The sequence below is a fragment of the Petromyzon marinus genome, chromosome 53 (genome assembly GCF_048934315.1).
Source record: "Petromyzon marinus isolate PM22_M1 ecotype Great Lakes invasive population chromosome 53, UKy_Petmar_22M1.pri1.0, whole genome shotgun sequence".
NCBI classification, from domain to species: Eukaryota; Metazoa; Chordata; class Hyperoartia; order Petromyzontiformes; family Petromyzontidae; genus Petromyzon; species Petromyzon marinus.
The window spans coordinates 5,085,074-5,110,918 of record NC_133719.1 but is presented as its reverse complement, the minus strand read 5'-3'; the positions used below and the strand labels follow the sequence as shown (position 1 = coordinate 5,110,918).

The 25,845-nt window shown below is 45.5% G+C and overlaps 1 protein-coding gene and 1 long non-coding RNA gene across 4 annotated transcripts; one reads left to right on the top strand and one right to left on the bottom strand.

Annotated features, from left to right (window-relative positions):
- On the bottom strand, positions 1 to 11,937 carry LOC142905385 (uncharacterized). 2 transcript variants are annotated; one of them, XR_012929532.1, is made up of 6 exons: positions 11,844 to 11,937; positions 6,164 to 6,244; positions 4,297 to 4,352; positions 3,845 to 3,961; positions 2,078 to 2,228; positions 1 to 1,953 (listed from the first exon to the last, which is right to left on the bottom strand). It is a non-coding gene; the product is annotated as an uncharacterized LOC142905385 (long non-coding RNA). The 2 variants fall into 2 exon arrangements; XR_012929531.1 differs by lacking the exon at positions 11,844 to 11,937 and adding an exon at positions 9,042 to 9,293.
- LOC142905384 (uncharacterized) lies at positions 10,219 to 25,845 on the top strand. 2 transcript variants are annotated; one of them, XM_076051942.1, is made up of 11 exons: positions 10,219 to 10,260; positions 15,018 to 15,191; positions 17,339 to 17,480; positions 17,919 to 18,022; positions 18,586 to 18,739; positions 19,577 to 19,707; positions 20,467 to 20,671; positions 21,591 to 21,733; positions 22,291 to 22,495; positions 23,414 to 23,553; positions 24,319 to 25,845. In XM_076051942.1, exons 1-11 carry the CDS (start codon positions 10,251 to 10,253, stop codon positions 24,756 to 24,758), a joined length of 1,848 nt encoding a protein of 615 aa, XP_075908057.1. In that variant the 5' UTR covers positions 10,219 to 10,250; the 3' UTR covers positions 24,759 to 25,845. The 2 variants fall into 2 exon arrangements, with proteins under 2 accessions (XP_075908057.1, XP_075908056.1); XM_076051941.1 differs by lacking the exon at positions 10,219 to 10,260 and adding an exon at positions 12,486 to 12,821.

The window sequence follows — 25,845 nt, the reverse complement described above, 5'->3', positions numbered from 1 at the left end:
TTCCGGGTATGACGGTTTTTTATTCATCAATGGATTGACAAAGGGCTGTATATTCCTTATTATTTATAATCTTACAACAGACTTAAACACAAGATCATGAGATAGTCAGAGTGTGGAAAGGAGGAAGATGCATAGTTTGTCGTGTAATATGAGTGTGTGTGGTAGAGCTCAGGTTCAAGTTTCATTTTTTAGGTATAGCCCTGTGAGCCATGCGGCTCTTGAGTCGGGTGCAACCGCAACAAACAAAATATGAAGAGAACATCTAAAAGCGACGACACGCAACAGAAACATCCTTGATAAACCAGCAAATCTTCCAGAAAAAAAACCCACTGCATTACAACGCTGTGTGCAAAAATCCCAGTGTGATGCAAGTCAAACAATAACAACCATAAGACAATTTAGATTAAAGTTATCAGGCCAACTCCGCACTTCCGCAAGAAACATGGCTTAACCATGTTTTCAAAAACACCAAAATAAAGCTGATGGTTCAATGAGCCACTCTGTCTACAGGAAAGCTACCCATACGGATGCTTATCTGAAACCGGATTCCCACCACCATCCATCACAGAAGAATTCTCTCATCAAGACTCTGTATCATAGAGCCCAATGCATATCCGACCAGGAACACATAAGCAGTGAACTCAAGCACGTACACCAAGCTCTTAGGGCTAATGGTTACTCCGACTATACAATCCGCAAAGCTATCACTCAAACCATGAAGAAGAACCCTCTTGAGGAGCCTTTCAAAACCATCACTTTACCCTACATTGCTGGGATCACAAAAAAGATCTCCAAAATCTTGAATAAACACAAGATCCAGGTCCGTTTCAACACATTACGTAAAATCCGTGATCTGGTTCCGTCTGTAAAAGATGTGATTCCGGACATACAATACCCTGGTGTCTACAAACTAAGTTGCCTCTGTGGTAGTAGTTACATTGGAGAAACCAAACGCCATATCTCGGACCGCATTCGTGAACATAAAGCAGACCTTAAACACGGTAGGACCAACACCTCGGCCGTAGCAGATCATTGTTCTAATTCAGTAGGCTCACATGCCATTGACTTTTCCAAGACGGAGGTTCTTTGTAAGCCATCTGGCTTCCATTAGAGATTCGTTCATGAGGCTATCCACATATACAAGCACAGAGACAATTTCAACCGAGAAGATGGATTCTATCTTAGCAATCATTGGAAAGATTTGATAAATCATTTCAGTTCTTGATTGATTGTTCACGCTTACAGTGGCTTTCAGACAGCATACATAAAAACAAATTTCGTCTCCCCCCTCCTCTTTTCAAAAAATAGATGGACTAGTCCTGGGCAAACTGCCAATCGCTGCACGTGACGCAAACGTTATTTTTTTTATATATAAATAAATATGCCGTTTTCAAAATAAATTTATGCAAACCGACACACCTGATGATGACCGTTTGAGTTATGGTCGAAATGTCGTGAGAATTTTTTATTGTTTTATATATATTTTGTTATTCTGTTGTTTCTCTTCAACGTGACTTTACCGAAAAAACTAAGAATATGTACGTAACGGTCAACCTAGTGAATTGAGTCCTTGACATTAGCAGAGGTATCAAGATATAAAATGTATTAGAACTATGGCCGTGGTAATAACTATCCATTATTGATGAGGAAGCCAATGAACAACAGGATGGCTGGAATGAATCAATGATTGTCGCAGCAATCAATTAAATTGCTTCGTGGTGGGTCCATTGAGCTGGGTTTGGGGCAGGAATTAGGTGACCATAACAAAGAAAATTCTAACGTTTACCAAAAGGTATTTTGAACATCGATGCAATCATCGCTTTGCTTATGTTTCCAATACTGACCACTGTCCGTTTAATCTCTCTCCGCTGTATCCCAGTGTCCCCTAGGAAGCTGTACATGCGGACCATTGGATCGTCGAACTCACAGCAACGCGGTACTTCACAGGAAAACCTGTGTAGACGACAATAAAAAGGAGCAGTTAAAGACGTGCAGGTGCAGCAGCCACATCAGCAAAAAACAATTCAACTTAAATTCATGCGCATTGGCTACGAACGGACTCTGGAAATTGACATACCAGAGTCCAGGGCGGGGTCGACTCAGGGCACCTGCTTGGGACAGGAGGTGGAAAAGGAGGCGGTCACGGTGTAGTCCCGGAAGAAGAAAGTCCTCTCGGAGTGAGTAAAAGCAAGCGCAGTGAACAATCTGCAGATGAGTTGCCACTGTAGCTGCACAAACGCACAATCAGCAGACACGCGGCTAGCGGAGCGGGATGCTAGCACGGCACAATCAAGGGGCAGGTCGACGCCGCTGTCCAAACGGACGAGCTGGCCGTTGGTCCACCGTGGGATGCCGTGAGCTGGGACAACTCGGACAGCCGTTCCAGCAGCAGTGACAGGGACATGAATGGTGCTGAGAGTGAGCTGGGATTGACGTATCCCTTTTGACACCAAGGCTGTGCTCACCTAAGACAGAGGCGATTTGAGACGTCATCCCGGAATCAGACCAACCCTCCCATTGAGTTTTCATCCATAGCCCGTCGAGCGAGCGATAATGGTCTGGTTTTCTCAGAGAAGTGAGAAATTGGTGAAGATCTGACATGATCGGCACAATAACGGCTTAAACCCTTGATCAAAAGGGGGTGGTTGGTGAGCCATGACGTTGCCAGAAACCCTGGAGTCAGGCCGAAGTGCAAGTTAAGTAACGAGTGATGAACACAACACAGGGATAAACAATCGTGAAAGGGCTGTATGGTTGTGGCATGGTTGTTGTGGATAGTGGAGGTTATTGAGTGGTTGTGGCTAGCTATGGTTCTTTGCTGTAACAATTGCGATAGCCTTTCTCACATTGTAAACACAAATTATGGTGAACATAATTTATTCCACTATAATCAACTGTGATAAATAGTTGATTACGACTAGCCACATTGCCCCTTATTCTGCATTCTATTGCAGAGTTCAGCCTTTTGACATTTTGCCGCTTTTTGTTTCTTGTGTTCACAGCAAGAAAGATGCCACCATGACTGCCGTGAGCACAGCCACCACCACAAATGTCACCGCCGCTGCTCCGGATGACCTCGCCACCAGAGCAGGCACGTGCCCACAGCCCAGGGAGTTCCACGACTCGCTGATGAAAAGTAGCAGACGGCATTGCCAACACGGGGGAGGAGGTGGCAGCCAGAATTCAATGATGAAACGTTTTAAACACTTATATGACGGAACCAGTCACACAATTGTTTCTTTGCTGCACTGTGAATTTTCAGCCACGGCTAACATGAGTGGCGAGTGATATTTAGAACAGATCCCAGGTAGCCTTGTGCACCCACCCGTAGTGACAAGAACAGTGACGAATGGTAAAACACTTCCCATGACTTTCGTGGCAAGGCGGAGGCATTTTCCACTTAGTAATAGATTGACAAAGGGCTGTATATTTGTTATTATCTCAACACTTAAACACAAGATCATAAGATAGAGTATGGAAAGGAGGAACATAAATAGTTTGTCCTCTAATATAATGCGTGTGCATGGTAGAGCTCAGGAAACGGTCAACCTAGTAAATTGAGTCCTTGACATTAGTAGAGGTATCAAGATATTAAATTTATAAGAACTATGGCCGTGGTAATACTATACATTAGTGATGGGGAAGCCAATGAATGACAGGATGGCTGGTCGGAATCAATGAGCATCGCAGCATCAATCAAACAAAGTGCTTCGTGGTGGAACGCATTGAGCAGGGTTGGGGGCAGGAATTCGGTGACCTTACCAATGAAAATTCCAACGTTTACCAAAATAAATTTTGAACATCGATGCAATCATCGCCCTGTCCTCGTGTTTTTAATACTGACCACTGTCCGTTTCATCCCTCTCTGCTGTCTCCCACAGTGTCCCCTCGGAAGCTGCACACGCCGACCTCCAGGTGGACTCCCCAAAGCCACCGACTGTACAAGAGCAGCCGTGCAGTCCTGGAGCAACAGGAGAAGATCAAAGAATATGCACCAGAGCATTGTCATCATCAGCAACAGCATATTCAGCGCAGCGTTTTGAGACAGCAATCGGCACAGGAGCCGGCACAGGAGCCAATCGCAGCGAAGATCCATAAGAAGAAAGGCCTCTGGAAGCGACCTAGGACATTCTTCCGCTGATAAATATAATTTTTCCAGAGACCTGTTCGCATCGGAAATGTAAATGTGATTGGTAAGTATTTTTCGTAATGTATCAAGAGTTAAGATTTTAATGTACATTTTTATTGAGGTACTGCGTGCTGCGAATGACAATAAATATTCTGATTTTGACTTACCGCGAGTCCTGATGCTGGCTTTATTGTTGGAAGGGGTGCAATCAGTCAACACAATTCTACACACGGGGCAGGCATGCACACAGACACACAAAGACATAGACGAGGCACGCGCGTACAAATACCCGCCATTCGCCACTGAGTGAGGTGATGTCACCACGCCACCTATGGTAGGCCAGGTGCATTGAGTCCACGTGGAGTATCGAAGGCTCACTGACAGTGGGTCAAGGGATAGACCCAGGTGCAATGGGTTGACTGAGATGACTGACAGATGCACCTCCTGTGCCCCCTGCTGTGCCATCTTGCTGTGTTTTAGCCGCCTGGCTCTCCGTTCGTCGTAAGCGTCGCTCCTTTTCCCTCTGTTGTTGTTGGAAGGCGACGGCCTCCAACTGCCCAGTGGCATCCTTCACGAGTCTCCATAGAGGCCGATCTTGACACTACTCGTACCAGTCTTTGGCAAGTCAACCCAGCTCCATAACCTCCTGTACCGCATCATTCCATCTCTTCTCTAACCCGTACCACGCCTGTTTAGCCCCCTTTATCCGGTGAATAGATGCCTGGTTAAGCCCATTTTGGATCGTAGGCAAGCAGGCCTGAATGTTTCTAAATCGGCGCAGATGTTCCATTAGAGGGGTCCATGTTTCACAAGCATAGAGAAGGGAGGGCATGACTATGGCTGAAAAGACCAGAAGCTTTGGGTGGAGCAACAGATCAGGGTTGTGATAAAATCCACGACCTCCTTGCATAGCATACGAGGTAGTTGACATGTCGTCACCACAGCTGTCACTGCTTAAACCATTTTACAGTTGTGTTTTTCACGCTGTGAGACATGTTTCATGATTCATGTTATCTTCGCAATCATAATTGTAGCCTGTACGAGTACCTTCCTCCGTAAAACCTAATAAAAGTGGGTGTCACCACGCTACACATGTACCAGGCCTACGCCTTGTTTATTTTACTTAAAATGTAACGTATTCGCGTCAAACTTGTAAAATGTACTAATTCCGTTATGAACGCTTTGTCGCAGAATTTAATCAGGCCGCATTTCTGGTCAACGGTGCCACAAAGTGTTCCATTGGTCCGTTTATTACATCGCGTTTCTGAAAACGTATTTATTGACAGAATTGTCAGAACAGATCATCAGGAAAACATTGTTCAGAAACATTTAATTTACATGCGTTCACAGCGTAGGATTGTGATGAGGGTTCAGCAACTAAAAAGTGTATGGCTCCAAACAGCTCAAGGGGTCCTGGATGCATATGGAAAAAAAATAACAGCAGAGCTGTGCCAAATATCTCAATTCACATCCTGATAACAATTCAAAAGCTCACCATTACAATGGCACTGTGCAAAACAAGTCACAACGTATTTAATCATTTGTTTTGTGAAACGTTGTACTATTCTGTAAACTGAGTTAATAATAATTTAAATTTATAAAGCGCCCTTAAACAATCGTTCTCAGGGCGCTATGCATGGGAAGCTGGAACATAGTTTAATGTCAACCAAGGAAAAGTGAGAAAGACATTTTAAACAGATGCGTTTTTAGTCCAAATTTGAAATGTTTTGTCTTGGAAGTCCTGATCTCGAAGGAGCAACGAGTTCCAGAGTTTAGGTGCCGCAATTGCCAAGGCACCATCACCACCCAAGTGTGACGCCTAGACCATAGGACAATGAGCAATGCACAGTCTAAGAATTTTAATGATCTTGATTAAATGTCTGAAGGAGGTCCTGAATGTGGGGAAGAGAAAGTAAATTTCAACTGCTCCAGCGCATAACGCTTGTAGTCACGTGATGCACCCAAAATAAAATGTATCTGCTCAGGGCCCCCAATGGGCCCACACCGCCGCTTCCCGTTCCACATTCTCAGTACCGTAGTGTGCTCCGGTGTTGGTAGCTTGTAGAGAGCATCGCAAACATGTAGACACACCGGCGTCAGCGAGCAGCACGCTTCCTGGGACCAACACAGATGCAACACCATGTAGGATATGTCAACGACCTCGCCTGGTATACGGGAGGGGGAGGTGGGGAGGGTGGTGATGGGGGGGGGGGTGTTGGGAGGGTGGTGGTGGGGAGGGTGGTGGTGGGGGGTGGGTGGTGTAGTTTTACATAGCAGCCCCCCAAACAAAAGTTTTCGAGTGTTGAGTCGTTTGAGAGGGAAACGTACGGGCACAGGAGTATTTTTATATACATATGTCCTTGTTGCTTTATGCAGGAGGGCACACATGAGCCATGCATCCGGATCATAGTCCTTAAATAAGTATATTAATGTTTTCAGACACTTCAGGATGAAGTTAGTTTTACATGAGTGGTATTTAGTAACTTTGAAAAATTGATGAACAGGTTATGGTGTTTTCCAAAATAAACAGGTGCGTCTTGGTTAAGTGATTTCTGATGAGATTTATTGTAAAGGTACAGTACGGGTTCATGTGTGTTGTGATCAGATTTTAGTTTTTCAGTTTTTGGGCAGGGAGAGATAGCTCAGGATAAACGTTATTTACAGGTTGTTTTTAGAGTCCTTGCGGCAGAGAGAATGCCCAGGAATATGTAATGTTAGCATTTCTCTCTGGGGTTGGCCTCATTTACAAACTATTCACGGCTGCACATGTGTACAGTATTAAGCTGCATGAGCGATTTAGCGCGGTTTTTTAACTCATTGTAATTCTTCTTGATTTGAAGTTTTCGTGACTGCAAGGGTCCATACTCTTTGGTTCTTTCGATAAAGTCACGTAGGTAAAATTTTAATACGTTAAATAAGATAAAACAAAAATGAAAACTAAATTAAATCACGACGTTTCGGAGGCAATGCAAGCTTCCTTCATCAGGTGACTTTACTGAAAGAACCAAAGAGTATAGATCATTGTAATTCTGTCTGTCCACAGTTATGAGAATTGGGGTAGTGTTAGTAGAGTAGTAATGGGAAACGAAAGAGGGTATAAAGAATATATAATAGATGACAGAAATATGATGAACGATGGACGAATAGAGAGAGATAGGAGGAAGAGAAAGGGAGATTAGGAGGGGATTAAGAGTTAGAAGAGATGATAATGAGGAACAGATTAACTAAACTAGTATTTTTTTTATTTTACCAGCTAAGGCCGACTGAGCTATTAGCTATTTTTTCCAGAAGCCTCCTGGTCACAAATGATACCTCAACGAGGTGGCTTATGTGGAAATGTATAGAAGTCAAATACTCTAAACGCCTGTTTCTAAATGTGGAGGGGAAAACTGGAGAAGAATCCATCCGACCACGGGGAAAGAGACACCGCAAACTCCAAATATACAGCAGCAGGAGTCAGGGTCGGGATCGAACCCATGACCTCCTGTACACCAGGCGAGGTAGTCAACAACTCATAGCCACCGTGGTGATGAGAGACGCAGATTTCAAATATACAGCAGCAGGCGTCAGGGTCGGGATCGAACCCATGACCTCCTGTACACCAGGCGAGGTAGTCAACATCTCATAGCCACCGTGGTGATGAGAGACGCAGATTCCAAATATACAGCAGCAGGCGTCAGGGTCGAGATCGAACCCATGACCTCCTGTACACCAGGCGAGGTAGTCAACATCTCATAGCCACCGTGGTGATGAGAGACGCAGATTCCAAACATACAGCAGCAGGCGTCAGGGTCGGAATCGAACCAATTACCTCCTGTACACCGGGCGAGGTAGTCAACATCTCATAGTCACCGTGGTAATGAGAGACGCAGATTTCAAATCTAAAGCAGCAGGCGTCAGGGTCGGGATCGAACCCATGACCTCCTGTACACCAGGCGAGGTAGTCAACATCTCATAGCCACCGTGGTGATGAGAGACGCAGATTCCAAATATACAGCAGCAGGCGTCAGGGTCGGGATCGAACCAATGACCTCCTGTACACCGGGCGAGGTAGTCAACATCTCAGTCACCGTGGTAATGAGAGACGCAGATTTCAAATCTAAAGCAGCAGGCGTCAGGGTCAGGAGTTGTTAACACATCGCCACCGTGGTGGGTGGACGGGGACGGCGAGGTGGGCTGCTGGGTGGTGGGAATTTAAGCATTGAAGAAAGTTGTCCAACGTTTCAGCTGCCGCGCCGGGCTACAGAATCGGCCTCTGGATTGTCAGCCCGCGGTGCGCTGCCAACCATTACACGGCGGGAGATTAAAATTCACGCACAAGCAGTTGTACACACACCTGTAATCTGTGGTCCTCCGTCAACTTAAAATAAGTTTCCCCTCGCCTATTCAGTGCATTTATCACGGGGAAAAAATATCCCTGCGCAAACGATCGCTCTGCTTTGCAGAGTTTAGTAAGGTTATATTTTTTCGTGTGTATGTGATGTGTTCTCCTCGCATTGCACACGTGTTATCATGTTGATGCACGACCTTGCCATTCGGAACTTGACCGTGTATTGCTTTGTGCATGTTTATTTTGTTGTAACCAGGTTTCTGTAACGAGGTCCCCAATAAAAATGGAACATATATTGGCTCAATGAGTTTTACCCGTTGGCAAAATTAAACCAAATCTTGCCTGAATACGGACATGCAAACATTATCCATAATTTTTTTGGGTTCTATCGCGTAAATATTAATGTCGTTAAAGCCGCCTCACCCTACACAGATAATTAGTGAGGTTTGTCACGGAAACAGCAACACCGGTGCGTTTGGTGAGTAAACCCACGACATTTCCACGATAAAAAGACGCACAGGAGCATCAGCGATATCGGCAAAACACAATCACGTTCGAGTGTGTGTGTGTGCATCTGCTTACCTGTCAACCCATACGGTTCGCGCGTATTCTTGTACAGGGAAATTGAGTTTAAAAAATGTTGTGTTTCTTCCTTGTGATGAGACCTTTGTGGGATGAACGCTGAGATTTAAAAGGGCACGGGGTGACCAATAAGGTCTGAATTGCTCTGTAATAAGGTAGGGCACTGATAAGGGATTAACAAATATGCATCTGTAACGATCGTTCAGATCGACTTCGTAGCGAGCGGCCATTGCGAGTCCCCGCCCCCTTCGTTCCGCCCCTCCCCCCCCGGGTCGGCACTGTCCATTGCGGGGGGGGGGGGGGTGACCTCGTGGGAGGATGGGGAGATTGACAGGCGGGGGGGAGGGAGCCCCCCTATTGAGTGGTGGGGGGCCGTCATCTACAGTGGGGGGCCGTCATCTACAGTGGGGGGGGGGGGGCATCGGGGGATGTCGGCTTCACGCGAGTCTGCTGAGGTGTGTGGTGAGTGATGGTCGTGAGTGTAGTTTTACTTCGGAGCCCCTCAAACAAACGTTTTGAAGTGTTGAGTAGTTCGAGAGAGGGAAACGTACGGGCACAGGAGGACTATTTTTTATATTTATTTATCTTTGTTGCGTTATGCAGCAGGGCACACACAAGCCATGCATCCGGGAAATAGTCCTTAAATACGTATATGAATGTTTTTAGAGACTTCAGGATGAAGTTAGTTTTACATTAGTGGTATTTAGTGTTTTAGATAATTTGGTGAACAAATGTAAGCCATCTGGCTACCATGAGAGATTCGTTCATGAGGCTATCCACATATACAAGCACAGAGACAATTTCAACTGAGAAGATGGATTCTGGCTTAGCAATCATTGCTAGGATTTGATCAACCATTTCAGGTCTTAATTGATTGTTTACGCTTACGGTGGCTTTCGGACAGCACACATTAATTTTTCGTCTCCCCCCTCCTCTTTTCAGAACATAGATGGACTCGTCCTTCTAAACAAATTGTCAAATCGCTGCCCGTGGTGCAAACGGTTTTTAATAAATAAATAAAAACACCGTTTATAAATAAATAATTTATGCAAACCGCCACTTCTTTCAAATTTTTCTTGCCGTTGGTTTTCACACCTGATAATGCCCGTTTGTATTATGGTCGAAACGTCGTGAGAATTTTTATTGTTTTATATATTATATTATTTTATTATTTCCCTTCAACGTGACTTTACAGAAAGAGCTAAGAATATGAATATAGGTGAGTCTTGGTTAAGTCATTTCTGATGAGATTTATTGTAAAGGTACAGTACGGGTTCATGTGTGTTGTGATCAGATTTTAGTTTATCAGATTTTGAGCAGGGAGAGATAGCTCAGGATAAACGCTATTTACAGGTTGTTTTTAGAGTCCTTGAGGCAGAGAGAATGCCCAGGAATATGTAATGTTAGCATTTCTCTGTGGGGTTGGCCTCATTTACAAACTATTCACGGCTGCACGTGTACAGTATTCAACTGCGTGAGCGATTTGGCGCGGTTTTTTAAACTCATTGTAATTCTAGATTTGAAGTTTTCGTGACTGCAAGGATCCATACTCTTTGGTTCTTTCGGCAAAGTCACGTAGGTAAAAATTAAATACATTAAATAAAATAAAACAAAAATGAAAACTAAATTAAATCACGACGTTTCGGAGGCAACGCAAGCTTCCTTCATCAGGTGACTTTACCGAAAGAACCAAAGAGTATGGATCATTGTAATTCTGTCTGTGGACAGTTATGAGGATTGGGGTAGTGTTAGTAGAGTAGTAATGGGAAACGAAAGAGGGTATAAAGAAAATATAATAGATGACAGAAATATGATGAACGAGGGACGAATAGAGAGAGATAGGAGGAAGAGAAAGGGAGATGAGGAGGGGATTAAGAGTTAGAAGAGATGATAATGAGGAACAGATTAACTAAACTAGTGTTTATTTTATTTTACCAGCTAGGGCCGACTGAGCTCTATCGTTCCGTCCCTCCCCCCGGTTCGGCACTGTCCATTGCGGGGGGGGGGGGGGTGACCTCGTGGGAGGATGGGGAGATTGACAGGAGGGGGAGGGAGGTCCCCTATTGAGTGGTGGGGGGCCGTCATCTACAGTGGGGGGGGGGGGGCAATTTACGGTGGGGGGCCGTAATCTACAGTGGGGGGAGGGGTGACGACGTGGGAGGATGGGGAGATTGACAGGAGGGGGCCCCCCTAATATACAGCAGCAGGCGTCAGGGTCGGGATCGAACCCACGACCTCCTGCACACCAGGCGAGGTAGTTAACATCACCTAGCCACCGTGATGATGATGATGAGAGAAGGGGTGATATGGGAGGCTATATAGAGGACTAAGATAGACGGCCAGTAAGATTGGGAGAGTAGCGAGGAGTCGTGACTAGGGGCAGGAGACGACGGGGAAGGCAGAGAGTACACAGTGGACGATGTAAATTGTGATCCACTCGTGAAATGTCCCGTTTAGCCGAAGTCAGTGGCCTCTTTTCAGTCCAGACACTCCCCTTTATGTAAAGTATCAGAAACTATCTAAAGCGAACGAAAGCGTGTATTTGCAAAACAACAAAAAACTATTTTAAAGACATCTATACATCACACCATTATTCTGCACACCGAACAGCCGCTTGGGACGTTAATCTTGCAGCACTAAACAATTCAACGGATATCGTCTTCCTAAGTTTGACTCATTTAGAACATCTATGAAGAGAGCGAAATGTTTTAAATTGTGACTGACAGGCAAAGCTCTTACAACCGTGCTCATTTTAACAACCGTGACATTTACACATACAGTATATTGCAAGTTAGATCGTACCGTTTTGTTGCCAACTGCTTTGCATTGTGGACCCGCGTTCAGCGATTGTGAAGACAAGGCTTAAGAGGTTTTTTTGGGTTAGATCGCGTAAATATTAAACCCGCAACCACCCGACACAGCAAATTAGTAAGGGTTGCAACGTAAACAGAATGTGGCCAATTCGTTACTGGTACAGCACACCGGTGTGTTGGAGAGCAAATACAGAACATTTACAATCCGAGTACGACGTTTCGCCAGTCATTACAACTAGCTTCGTCAGGCGACAGCCAGATCTGTGAAAAAATTCTATTTTGTTCTTTAAATAGACGGATAGATGTGATGATATCTTGTGATGTGCAAAGGAGGGGGAGATGAAAACATGAATTATAATGGCTATCCGTTGCCGGTTGGGTTATTCATATGGTAATCAGCGTACATTATGCATGCACATAGTTGCGACTTTAACGCCACATTCATATTTACAAGGTCTAACCCAAAAAACCTATATTACAGATATTGGCTGCGAAAGCCTACGTGTTAAACCAAAGCTTAATGGAGCATATTCTTGGTTCTTTCGGTAAAGTCACGTAGACGGAAAACAATGAAATAATACAAATATATTTTTGTTTTATTGTGAAATAAAAAAAATATTTTATTGTTTCCCTTCTACGTGACTTTACCGAAAGAACCAAGAATATTAATTCCTGCAGTCGCGAAAGCTTTAAATCAAAACTTAATAGAGCAGTGAGCGGGCAGGATGTAGGGGGCGGGGCCAGCGTGGAGTGGGCGTGGCCTGCGGATGTGAGACGTCATAAATTTAGCACCCGCCCCCCACACGTGATCAAGCTCAACGGTGACGGCAAGCAATCATCACGCGCGCGCTGCTCGTCCACGTTATTGCTGGTTGACAAAACGGAAGCCTGTTGCTTGTCGAGGGCGGATCAAGAGTTTTAAACATGAAGCAAGGATTAATAATGAGGCTTCTCCGGGCCTACCTAAGTACTCTCTAACTTTCTATCCTCATCTTCATGTGTTTCTCTAAGTACAGTACATGCATTTCGACGTCTGTGTCTCTCTATCTCAGTGTATTTGTGTGCATGTGTTTGTCTCTGAGTGTCTCCATGTCTGTATTTATCTGTGTATCCGTGTCTTTGTGTGTGTATGCATGTCTCTGGGTGTGTTATGCTTATTTTTGTGTCTTTATGTATGTGGATGATTTGTGTCTCCATGTTTGTGTGTCGATGTTTATTCGCGGATAATGTTTTTTCACATGACTCCTCTTTTCCTCAAAATTCACGGATAATAAGGTTCCATTCCACAAAAATGTATAGAATAATCCGCAGATAATCCTAGATAATGGGCGTGGCCTGCGGGTATGTGACGTCACATAATTAAGCCCCGCCCCTCGCACGTGATCTCACTTCACGGTGACGACACGCAATATCGTAATCACGCACGCTGCTAGTCCACGTTATTCCTGGTTGACAAAACGGGAGCCTGTTGCGTGTTGAGGGGTTTATTAAGGGGTTTCTCAGGGCCTACACAGATACCGGCGCGCGTGTGTTTGTGTGTGCACAAGTGTCTGGCCATGAAAACCACTGATAATGTTGCGTTACCTACAACATAACAGAGTGTCTGCACACACTCAATGTTGCTCAACCATATATCTCTCGTGTGTCTCAGTGCTTCCGTCTATATGTGTCTCTCTACATCTCTGTCTTTGTACTTTACCTTCCTCTCCTTATTTCTACGTGTGTTTCTAAGTCTAGTACCTGCATGTTGCTCAACCATATATCTCTTAGGTGTCTCAGTGCTTCTGTCTATATGTCTCTCGCCATCTCTGTCTTTGTACTTTACCTTTCTCTACTTATCTCTATGTGTGTCTCTAAGTCCAGTACCTGCATCTCGGTGTCTGTTTGTGTCTCTCGATCTCTGTATTGGTGTGCTTGTGTGTGTCTCTGAATGTCTCCATGTTTCTGTGTGTCTCTATATTTCTCCGTGTATCCATGTCGTGTGTTTATTATGCATGTTTCAGTGGGTATGTTCTGTCTGTTTTTGTGTCTTTACGTATTTCCGCGTGTGTCCATGTTTGTGTATCTGGATAATATGATGTATGTTTCACGTGACTCTTATCCGCAAAATTTACGGATAATAGGGTTACATAATACGATGTACTCTTGGATTCCTTCCATTCCTTGGCTGCTACACCACTAATATTTTCGACCTTCCGTAATTTCTTATGGTGACAGGTCCTGCCAAAGCCCACCAAATTGTTGTAATTAGTTGCATATGGGTGCCCGACCCTATGCATATCAGTAATCACATTCTGGAAAATACCAATTAATTTCAATTACCCATGAACCTGACGTTTTTAGACTATGAAAAGGCATTCTACTCAGAAATATCAATATGCATATTCGGAGGGAAATCAGACAAGCTGACACTTTTCCCAGAATTATTCACAGTGAAATTAGGAAAATATAATTTAATTGGAGAAACATACACATACAGTAGAACCCCACTTAACGACCACCCCGGTTGACAACTAACAACGGACCTCCATAGAGCCCATTGTGTATTGTATAGTGTAGTGTATAGTAGCGGAGTGTATAGTAGTGTAGGGCCTCCATAGAGCCCAATGTGTTCGCTTACCGACCATTCCTATGTCAACGATGGGCGTACGACGAGCACGCGACTGCTCATTTCGGCCAATCGGCAAGCTTCAAAGTGATCTGACCAGGCCTCGGCCAATCAGTGATGTCTATTCATGAGCATTGGGAATTGTTTACATTTGGTGTTGGCTGCCTTTGAAGTGGAAACATATCTTTTGAATTCTTGGTGTACTTTATTTTCCTATACTCGCTTCACGACCAAATCACTTAACAACCGGTTTCATAGAACCAATTACCGTCGTTAAGAGGGCTTCTATTGTTTTTATTAATGGAGAAAATATAAACCATCTCGTCATAAGAATGTGTAATAGCCTCCTTTGGCTCAGGGCTGTAAACGGGAGATGATCACTGCCCCAATTCTCATTTTAGCAGGAACTCAGTTTGGCCCAACATTTCTCATTCTCAGAGATGTTATTTTGAAAAATAACCACCTAAAAACTATGTCGCAAAAAAAACTGCTGTATTTATGCTACTCACCACTTTTTTATAACTAACCCTATCCTTTCCTTCTTTATGGCTGCAGGATTCCCGCTTAGCAGGGAACTGGAACCAAAGAATGTGCACATTGTTAAGACATATGTAATTATGGAGCAATATATCGGCTGGGGGCTGCATTTCGTACAGCGCGGAGAATATATACAACTGGTTTCACTTACTCCTGGAAGTTATGCTCAACGAAACGGAATACTGCAGCCAGGTAAGACACTGCACACATGCACGGGCCAAGCAAGTACTGCGATATGAGGTGTAGGGATGCCCATTATGTTTTTGATGTTTTTTTAAAACAACAGTACATCAGACGTGGCCAAGTGGTTCAGAGGTCAGAACACTGAACTGAGAGCCTTTGAGATCCTGAATTCAGATCTGGGTTTCAGCTGCCTGTGACTAAAACAGGTTTGGTCTCAGCTCGGTCAACAATGATGACATGTTTGGTAACATCACGTGAAATTTGGTGTTAAAATTATTCTGATGAAATTCGAGCACAGAGACTGATGAGGCAAGTTCTAATAGTGGGCACCTATGAAGAGTTGTACATTGGCGTGGTGAGCACCTCACCCAGCCACATTTGTATTCCCAATGCTGATGTTTACACAATGCACCAGGTGCTCATTTAAGATGGAATTGATCTCGGAAAGGCCCAGGACACCATTTAGATATCATTCATTACAGTTGATGTCACTGGATTTATGGTGCAGTGCGTAAATCCCTGCACCACTGCTCCAAACACGTGGCAATTTCCATTCACCACGACACTTGTGTGAGGCTATATATATTTCAAGGTCGTTGTTGTGTCCACACAACATCACCCGGTATTCACCACTAAGTGGCAGTGACATCACCACGGCGCCTGTGCCAGGCCAGATGCACTTTGAGGCCATGTAAAGTGTCGAAGGTTCGCTGACTGGAGGTCACCTGACACAACCAGGTGCCATGGTTTGACTGAGATACCTGGCAGATGCACCAGCTGACCTCCCTCCTGTGCCAACTTACCGCATTTTAGCTGCCTGGCACTCTGCTAGTCATTGTGAGCGTCGCTCCTCTGCCCTCCGTTGTTGTTGGAGGGCGACTGCCTCCAACTGCCTGGGTAGCGTCCTTCATGAGCTTCCTCCAAAGAGGACGATCTTGACACCGCTGGTACCAGTCTTTGGCGAATCCACTCAGCTCCACATCAGCCCATCTATTTTCCAGCCCGTGTTGTGCCCGTTTAGCCCCCTCTATCTGGCCAAACAGAAGATGCTTAGGCATACAGTGGCTGGACATGTCAGCTACATGACCCAGCTAACGCAGCCTTACCTTCCAGAGGAGCTCACTGATAGAATTTGTAAGCTCCTCACGCAATACAGCTTGGTTAAACGCAGGATGGATCATAGGCAGGCCAGCCTGAATTTTCTACCTGGCATAGATGTTCCATTAGAGGGATCCACGTTTCACAAGCATAGATAAGGGAGGGCATGACTAGCCGTCAAGCTTTGTGTAGAGCGATAGACCAGGACACTTCCACACAACAGTATGCAGGCAATTAAAAGATAATGCCGCCTAACTGATTCGGAGTGAGACCTCACCTGTCAAACCAGAGCTAGTCATAAGCATACTTCCCAGGTATGGAAAACTCTCCACTCTCTCCACAACTACTCCATCACCAGTGGGAAGTTGATGGGCTGAATTGTTTGATGGCACAAAATACCCAGGCAGATGCTTAGTTTCGGTGAGGCTGATGGTAAGACGTCACCTCTTAGTGGCACACTCCAGATATAGCAGCAGTGTCTCCAACTCCTCTGAGTGAACAGCAATTACCCACGACAGCCTGGAACTTAAGAGCTTCCCATACCTCACCGCCACACTCCCCCACCGCCTTCATTATTTTGTTCAAAGAAAGTGCCACTCCTTGTGGTTTGGCAGTTTACTGCCCCGAGTGGAAAACAGTTCACTCATGATAACTGGAGCCAGAACCGATATACTGGACCTCGTGTATTCCACAGAGGTCCAGGTGGTACCCGTCCATATCCTGCCAAAGGAGTTGCAGCCTCACCTCTGCAATGATAATTTGAACATTCCACGTGGCCAATCGCAGCAATAACCTGTTCCTGGAGGAACCCCAAGATGGGGGGGGGGGGGGGGTGGGGTTCATTCCATCTCTGCCAAATGAAGTTTGGCCAGTAGGCGTCATAAACACTTGTCCTCTGGGGCCTCCAGCATGAGCTTATTTCAGTGTTTCCACCGTGGTGCTTGGTAGAACAAGTGCAGCCCCTCGCACACACATGTCCATACAAAGACGTACATACAAGCACATGCACAAACATGAGCTAATTAGCAGATGAACGTTGTGTCTGTTTCACTCCACAGGAGATGTGCTGTTCAAGGTGGGGAAGGCAAAATTGCTTGGCTTCAGACTCTTACACATCTCATCCATGGTGAACGCGATAAAGACTGGTACTGCTATACGCGTCACTGTGTACAGGAACTTCATCCCACTGCTGGGGCAATGGTACGTTCGATGCATATAATCACTAACTTATGCATTTCATTCCCATGCTCACCTGTTTAGTATATTTGAATTTGAAATTATCGTAGCACTAGTGGAGGTTTTTAAATATTATTTGGCATAGATATAAAATCCTTTTCTGTTGATTTTCCACGCAAGATAATCCTCCCTTGCACCATGAACACCAAAACTGAAAGGTGGGCATTTCCTGAAAAGCGGGCATAGCCAAGTGCCAAATGTGTGGTTTGGATTAAAGGTAGGGTATTGGGAGGTCTCATACCTCCTGTCGATTTAGGAAATTGGTTAGGTTCATTGGGTAGACAAGTCCTCGTGGCTGCTTGGCTAGTTGATTGTGACTAGCTACTTGCCCGTTTTCTCCATTCTATTGCAAAGTTCAGCCTTTTGACATTCTTGCCACTTTTTTTTGTCGTGTGTTCACAGCACCACCAATACCACTGCTGCTGTTGCTGCTCCGGATGCTGGCCATGCGACCAGGGCAACAACGTGCTCGCGGTGCAGGGCGTCCCACTACCCGCTGGGGAAGGGTAAGTAGCAGACAGCATTGCCCACTCGGGGGAGGAGGGGGTAGCCAAAATGTATTCATTAAACGTTGGAAACAATTTAATATATTTCTTATTATTATTTATTATCTTACCTCACTTAAACACAATATCAAAATATAGTCAATCATAGTGCGGAAAGAAGGAGGAAGATACATAGTTTGTCTTGTAATATGATGAGTGTGGATGGTAGAGCTCAGGTAACGGTCAACCTTGTGAATTGAGTCCTTGATATGAGCACAAGTATCAAGATGTGAAATTTATGAGAACTATGGCCGTGGTAGTACCTATACATTAATAATGAGGAAACGAATGAATGACAGAGGATTGCTGGCATGAATAAATGAGCGCCGCAACATCAATCAATCAAAGTGCTTCGTGGTGGATCCATTGAGCAGGGTTGGGGGCAGGAATTAGGTGACCTTCCCAAAGAAAATTCCAACTTTTACCAAAAGGTATTTTGAACATCGATGCAATCATTGCTCTGTGCTTGTGTTTCCAATACTGACCACTGTCCGTTTAATATCTCTCCACTCTTTCCCCCACAGTGTCCCCACGGAAACTGTCCATGCAGACCACTGGACCGTCTGCTCACAGCAAAGTGGTACTTCACGGGAACACTTGTGCAGACCATAATAAAAAGGAACAGTTTAAAAAAGACTTACAGGAGGAGCAGCAGCCACATCAGCAAAAGCAGAAAAAGTGAGTAAAAGCAAGCACAGTAAACAGTCTGCAGATGCGTTGCCACTGCAGCTGCACAAACGCACAATCAGCAGACACACGGCTAGCGGAGAGGGATTCTAGCACGGCACAATCAAGGGGCAGGTCGACGCCGCTGTCCAAACGGACGAGCTGGCCGTTGATCCACTGTGGGATGCCGTGAGCTGGGACAACTCGGACAGCCGTTCCAGCAGACACAGAGGAAAATTCGAGACGTCATGCCAGAATCAGACCAACCCTCCCATTGAGTTTTCATCCCTAGCCCATCTAGCGAGCGATAATGGTTGGTTTTCTCAGAGGAGAGAGAAATTGGTGAAGATCTGACATGATGGGCACAATAACACCTTAAACCCTTGATCAAAAGGGGGTGGTTGGTGAGCCATGACATTGCCAGAAACCCTGGAGAGTCAGGCCGCATTGTAGGTGAAGTAACGAGTGATGAACACAACGTAGGGATAAAAAATCGTCAAAGGGCTGCTACAAAGTGTTTTGAGGAATAGGTTAGCTTGCATAGTGATTATAACTTGGGAAAACCTCCAGCTCCATATGAATAGCAGTTGTGTACGGTTGTGTCATGGTTGTTGTGGATAGTGTAGGTTATTGAGTGGTTGTGGCTAGCTATGGTTCTTTACTGTAAGAATTGCGATAGCCTTTCTCACATAGTAAACGTAATTTATGGTGAACATAATTTATTACACTCTATTAAACTATGATAAACTGATAGTTGATTACAACTAGCTACTTTGCCCTTATTCTGTATTCTATTGTGGAGTTCAGCCTTTTGACATTCTTGCCGCTTATTGTTTCTTGTGTTCACAGCAAGGAACATGCTACCATGACAGCCGTGAGCACCACCACCAATGTCACTGCTGCTGCTCCGGATAATGGCCTCACCACCAGAGCAAGCACATCCCCACAGGCCAGGGAGTCCCATAACTCGCTGATGAAGAGTAAGTAGCAAACGGCATTGCCAACTCGGGGGAGGATGGGGCAGCCAGAATTAATTGATTAAACGTTTGAAACAATGATTTGACTGAAACAGTTTCAAAGTTGTTTCTGTGCTGCACTGCGAATTATGAGCTGCGGCTAACATGAGTGGTGAGTTATATTTAGAACAGATTCCAGGTTGTATTTTGCACCCACCTGCAGTGACGAGCACAGTGACGAATGGTAAAATACTTCCCATGACTTTCGTGGCATGGGGGAGGTGTTGGTAATGGATTGACAAAGGGCTATATATTTCTAATTATTTATGATCTTACAACAGACTTAAACACAAGATCATAAGATAGTCAAACAGAGTGTGGAAAGAAAGAGGAAGATAGTTTGTCCTCTAATATAATGTGTGTGCATGGTAGAGTTCAGGAAAGGGTCAACCTAGTAAATTGAGTCCTTGACATTAGCAGATAGATCAAGATATTAAATTTATGATAACTATGGCCATGGTAATAACTATCCATTATTGATGAGGAAGCCAATGAACGACAGGATTGCTGGCAAAAATCAATGAGCGCCGCAACATCTATCAATCAAAGTGCTTCGTCGTGGATCTATTGAGCAGGGTTGGGGGCAGGAATTAGGTGACCTTACCAAAGAAAATTTCAACGTTTGCCAAAAGGTATTTTGAACATCGATGCATTCATCGCTCTGTGCTTGTTTCCAATACTGACCACTGTCCGTTTAATCTCTCTCTGCTCTGTCTCCCACAGTGTCCCCTGGGAAAGACTTGCAGGAGCAGCAGCAGCCGCATCAGCTCAAGCAGAAAAAAACAATTCAGCTTGAATTCATGCGCGTTGGCTACGAGCGGACTGTGGAAATTGACATTCCAGAGTCCATGGTGGGGTCGACTCAGGGACAGAAGGTGGAAAAGGAGGCGGTCACGGTGCAGTCCCGGAAGAAGGAAGTCCTCTCGCAGTGAGTAAAAGCAAGCACAGTGAAAAATCTGCAGATGCTTTGCCACTGCAGCTGAACAAACGCACAATCAGCAGACACACGGCTAGCGGAGCGGGATGCTAGCACGGCACAATCAAGGGGCAGGTCGACGCCGCTGTCCAAACGGACGAGCTGGCCGGTGATCCACCGTGGGATGCCGTGAGCTGGGACAACTCAGACAGCCGTTCCAGCAGCAGTGACAGGGACATGAATGGTGCTGAGAGTGAGCTGGGATTGACGTATCTCTTTTGAAAGCTAGGCTGTGCTCACCTCAGCAGACACAGAGGCGAATTCGAGATGTCATCCCGGAATCAGACCAACCCTCTCATTGAGTTTTCATCCCTAGCCTGTCTAGCGAGTGATAATGGTCTGGGTTTTCTCAGAGGAGAGAGAAATTGGTGAAGATCTGGCATGATGGGCACAATAACGCCTTAAACCCTTAATCAAACGGGGGTGGTTGGTGAGCCATGACATTGCCAGAAACCCTGGAGTCAGGCCGCAGTGCAGGTTAAGTAACGAGTGATGAACACAACGCAGGGATAAGCAATCGTTAAAGGGCTGCTGCAAAGTGTTTTGAGGAATAGCAGTCCACTTGCATCGTGATTACAGCTTGGGAAGACATTCAGCTACATATGAATAACAGTTGTGTACGGTTGTGGCATGGTTCTTGTGGATAGTGAAGGTTATTGAGTGGTTGTGGCTATGGTTCTTTGTTGTAAGAATTGCGATAGCCTTTCTCACATGGTAAACATAATTTATGGTGAATATAATTTATTCCACTATAATCAACTATGATAAACTAATAGTTGATTACGACTAGCTACTTGCCCCTTATTCTGCATTCTAATGCAGAGTTCAGCCTTTTGACATTCTTGCCGCTTGTTGTTTCTTGTGTTCACAGCAAGGAAGATACCACCACGACTGCCGTGAGCACCGCCACCACCACCACCACCAATGTCACCGCCGCTGCTCGGGATAATGACCCCGCCATCAGAGCATGCACGTGCCAACAGCCCAGGAAGTTCCACGACTCGCTGATAAAGAGTAAGAAGCAGACGGCTTTGCCAACTGAGGGGAAAAGGGGGCAGCCAGAATGAATTAATTAATCGTCTGAAACAATTTTATATATATTTGTTATTATTTATGATCTTACAACACTTAAACACAAGATCAAAAGATAGTCAAGCAGAGTGTGGAAAGAAGGAGGAAGATACGTAGTTTGTCCTCTAATATAGTGTGTGTGTATGGTAGAGCTCAGAAAACGGTCAACCTAGTAAATTGAGTCCTTGACATTAGCAGAGGTATCAAGATATTAAATTTATGACTATGGCTGTGGTAATAACTATCCATTATTGATGAGGAAGCCAATGAACAACAGGATGGCTGGCATGAATCAATGATCGTCACAGCATCAATCAATCAAAGTGCTTCGTCGTGGATCTTTTGAGCAGGGTTGGGGGCAGGAATTAGGTGACCTTACCAAAGAAAATTTCAACGTTTGCCAAAAGGTATTTTGAACATCGATGTAATCATCGCTCTGTGCTTGTGTTTCCAATACTGACCACTGTCCGTTTAATCTCTCTCTGCTCTGTCTCCCACAGTGTCCCCTGGGAAAGACTTGCAGGAGCAGCAGCAGCCGCATCAGCTAAAGCAGAAAAAAACAATTCAGCTTGAATTCATGCGCGTTGGCTACGAGCGGACTGTGGAAATTGACATTCCAGAGTCCATGGTGGGGTCAACTCAGGGACAGAAGATGGAAAAGGAGGCGGTCACGGTGCAGTCCCGGAAGAAGGAAGTCCTCTCGCAGTGAGTAAAAGCAAGCACAGTGAAAAATCTGCAGATGCTTTGCCACTGCAGCTGAACAAACGCACAATCAGCAGACACACGGCTAGCGGAGCGGGATGCTAGCACGGCACAATCAAGGGGCAGGTCGACGCCGCTGTCCAAACGGACGAGTTGGCCATTGATCCACCGTGGGATGCCGTGAGCTGGGAGAACTCGGACAGCCGTTCCAGCAGCAGTGACAGGGACATAATGGTGCTGAGAGTGAGCTGGGATTGACGTATCTTTTGAAAGCAAGGCTGTGCTCACCTCAGCAGACACAGAGGCGAATTTGAGACGTCATGCCGGAATCAGACCAACCCTCCTATTGAGTTTTCATCCCTAGCCCTTCGAGCGAGTGATAATGGTCTGGGTTTTCTCAGAGGAGAGAGAAATTGGTGAAGATCTGACATGATGGGCACAATAACACCTTAAACCCTTGATCAAAAGGGGGTGGTTGGTGAGCCATGACATTGCCAGATACCCTGGAGAGTCAGGCCGCAGTGTAGGTGAAGTAATGAGTGATGAACACAACGCAAGGATAAACAATGGTTAAAGGGCTGCTGCAAAGTGTTTTGAGGAACAGAGGTCCACTTGCGTCATGATTACAGCTTGGGAAGACCTCCAGCTACATATGAATAACAGTTGTGTACGGTTGTGGCATGGTTGTTGTGGATAGTGGAGGTTATTGAGTGGTTGTAGCTATGCTTCTTTGTTGTTAGAATTGCGATAGCCTTTCTCACATGGTAAACATAATTTATGGTAAACATTATTTATTCCACTATAATCAACTATGATAAACTAATAGTTTATTACGACTAGCTACTTGCCCCTTATTCTGCATTCTATTGCAGAGTTCAGCCTTTTGACATTCTTGCCGCTTGTTGTTTCTTGTGTTCACAGCAAGGAAGATGCCACCACGACTGCCGTGAGCGCCGCCACCACCACCACCAATGTCACCGCCGCTGCTCGTGATAATGACCCCGCCATCAGGGCATGCACGTGCCCACATCCCAGGGAGTTTCACGACTCGCTGATAGAGAGTAAGTAGCAGTCGGCATTGCCAACTCGGGGGGGGGGGGAGGGGGCAGCCAGACTGAATTAATTAATCGTTTGAAACAATATGATGGAAACAGTTGCAAAGTTGTTTCTGTGCTGCACTGTGAATTGAGCCACAGCTAACATGAGTGGTGAGTGATATTTAGGACAGATCCTGGGTTGCGTTGTGCACCCACCTGCAGTGAAAAGCACAGTGACGAAGAGTATAACCCTTCCCATGACTTTCGTGGCATGGGGGAGGTATTTTTCAATAAGTAATGGATTGACAAAGGGCTGTATATTTCTTATTACTTATCTTACAACACTTAAGCACAAGATCATAAGATAGTGCAACAGAGTGTGCAAAGAAGGATGAAGGTAGTTTGTCCTCTAATATGATGAGTGTGTATGGTCGAGCTCAGGAAACGGTCAACCAAGTAAATTGAGTCCTTGACATTAGCAGATGTATCCAGATGTAACATTTATGACAACTATGGCCATGGTAATAACTATGCATTAGTGATGAGGAAGCCAATGAATGACAGGATGGCTTGCATGAATCAATGAGCGCCGCAGCATCAATCACTCAATCAAAGTGCTTCATGGTGGATCCATTGAGCAGGGTTGTGTAGGAATTAGGTAACTTTACCAAAGAAAATTCCAACGTTTACCAAAAGCTATTTTGAACATCGATGCAATCAACGCTCGGCGCTTGTGTTTCCAATATTGACCCCTGTCGGTTTCTTCCCTCTCTGCTCTGTCTACCACAGTGCCCGCTGTGAAGCTGTACGCACCAACCAGCAGGTGGACTCTCCAAAGCCACCTACTGTACAAGAGCAGCCGTGCAGTCCTCGAGCAACAGGATCTCAAAGAATATGCACAGTGGCAATATCAGCAGCAGCAGGAGCATATTCAGCGCAGCTCTTTGAGACAGGAGCGGGCACAGGAGCGGGCGCAGGAGCGGGCGCAGAAGCGGGCGCAGGAGCGGGCACAGGAGCGGGCGCAGGAGCGGGCGCAGGAGCCATCGCAGGAGCGGACACAGGAGCCATCGCAGGAGCCGGCGCAGGAGCCGTCGCAGGAGCGGACACAGGAGCGGACACAGGAGCGGGCGCAGGAGCCGGCGCAGGAGCGGGCACAGGAGCCGATCGCCGCCAAGATCCACAAGAAGAGAGGCCTCTGGAAGCGACTTAGGACATTCTTCTGCTGTTGAATATAATTTTTTACAGAGACCTCTTCGCATCTGAAATGGATGTGGATACAGCCACATTTGTCGATGTGATTTGTAAATATTTTTCATAATGTATCAAGAGTTAAGATTATAATGTACATTTTTTTATTGAGGTACTGTTTGTTGCGAATGTAAATAAATATTCTGATTCTGACTTACCGTGAGTCCTGATGCTGGCTTTATTGTCGGAAAGGGTGCAATCAGTCAACACAATTGTACACACGGGGCAGGCATGCACACGCACACATAAAGAGATACACGGGGCACGCGCGTACAAATACCCGCCATTCGCCACTAAGTGACGGTGATGTCACCACGCTGCCTGTGGTATGCCAGGTGCATTTTGAGTCCACGTGAAGTGTCGAAGGCTCACTGACAAGTGGGTCATGGTATAGACTCAGGTACAATGGGTTGACTGAGATGACTGGCAGATGCACCACCTGTGCCCCCTGCTGTGCCATCTTTCTGTGTTTTAGCCGCCTGGCTCTCCACTCGTCGTGAGCGTCGCTCCTTTTCCCTCTCTTGTTGTTGGAAGGCGACTGCATCCAACTGCCCAGTGGCGTCCTTCACGAGCCTCCTCCAGAGGCCGATCTTGACAAGTCCACTCAGCTCCAAAACTTCCTGTACTACATCGGTCCATCTCTTCTCTAACCCGTACCATGACCGTTAATCCCCCTTTATCCAGCAAAAAGAAGCCTGGTTAAGCCCATGATGGATCATAGGCAGGCCATCCTGAATCTTTCTAATCAGCGCAGATGTTCTATTAGAGGGGTCCACGTTTCACAAGCATAGAGAAGGGATGGAATGACTGTGGCAGAGAAGACCCAAAGCTTCGTGTGCAGCGACAGATCAGGGTTGGGATCAAACCCACGACCTTTTTGCATAGCAGACGAGGTAGTTGACATGTCGTCACCACAGCTGGAACTGCTAAACACCATTTTACGGTTTTGTTTTTCATGCTGTGAGACATGTTTCATGATTAATGTTATCTTCGCAAACATAGTTGTTGCCTGTACGAGTACCTGCATCTGTAAAACTATTAAAAGTGGGTGTAACCACGCTACACGTG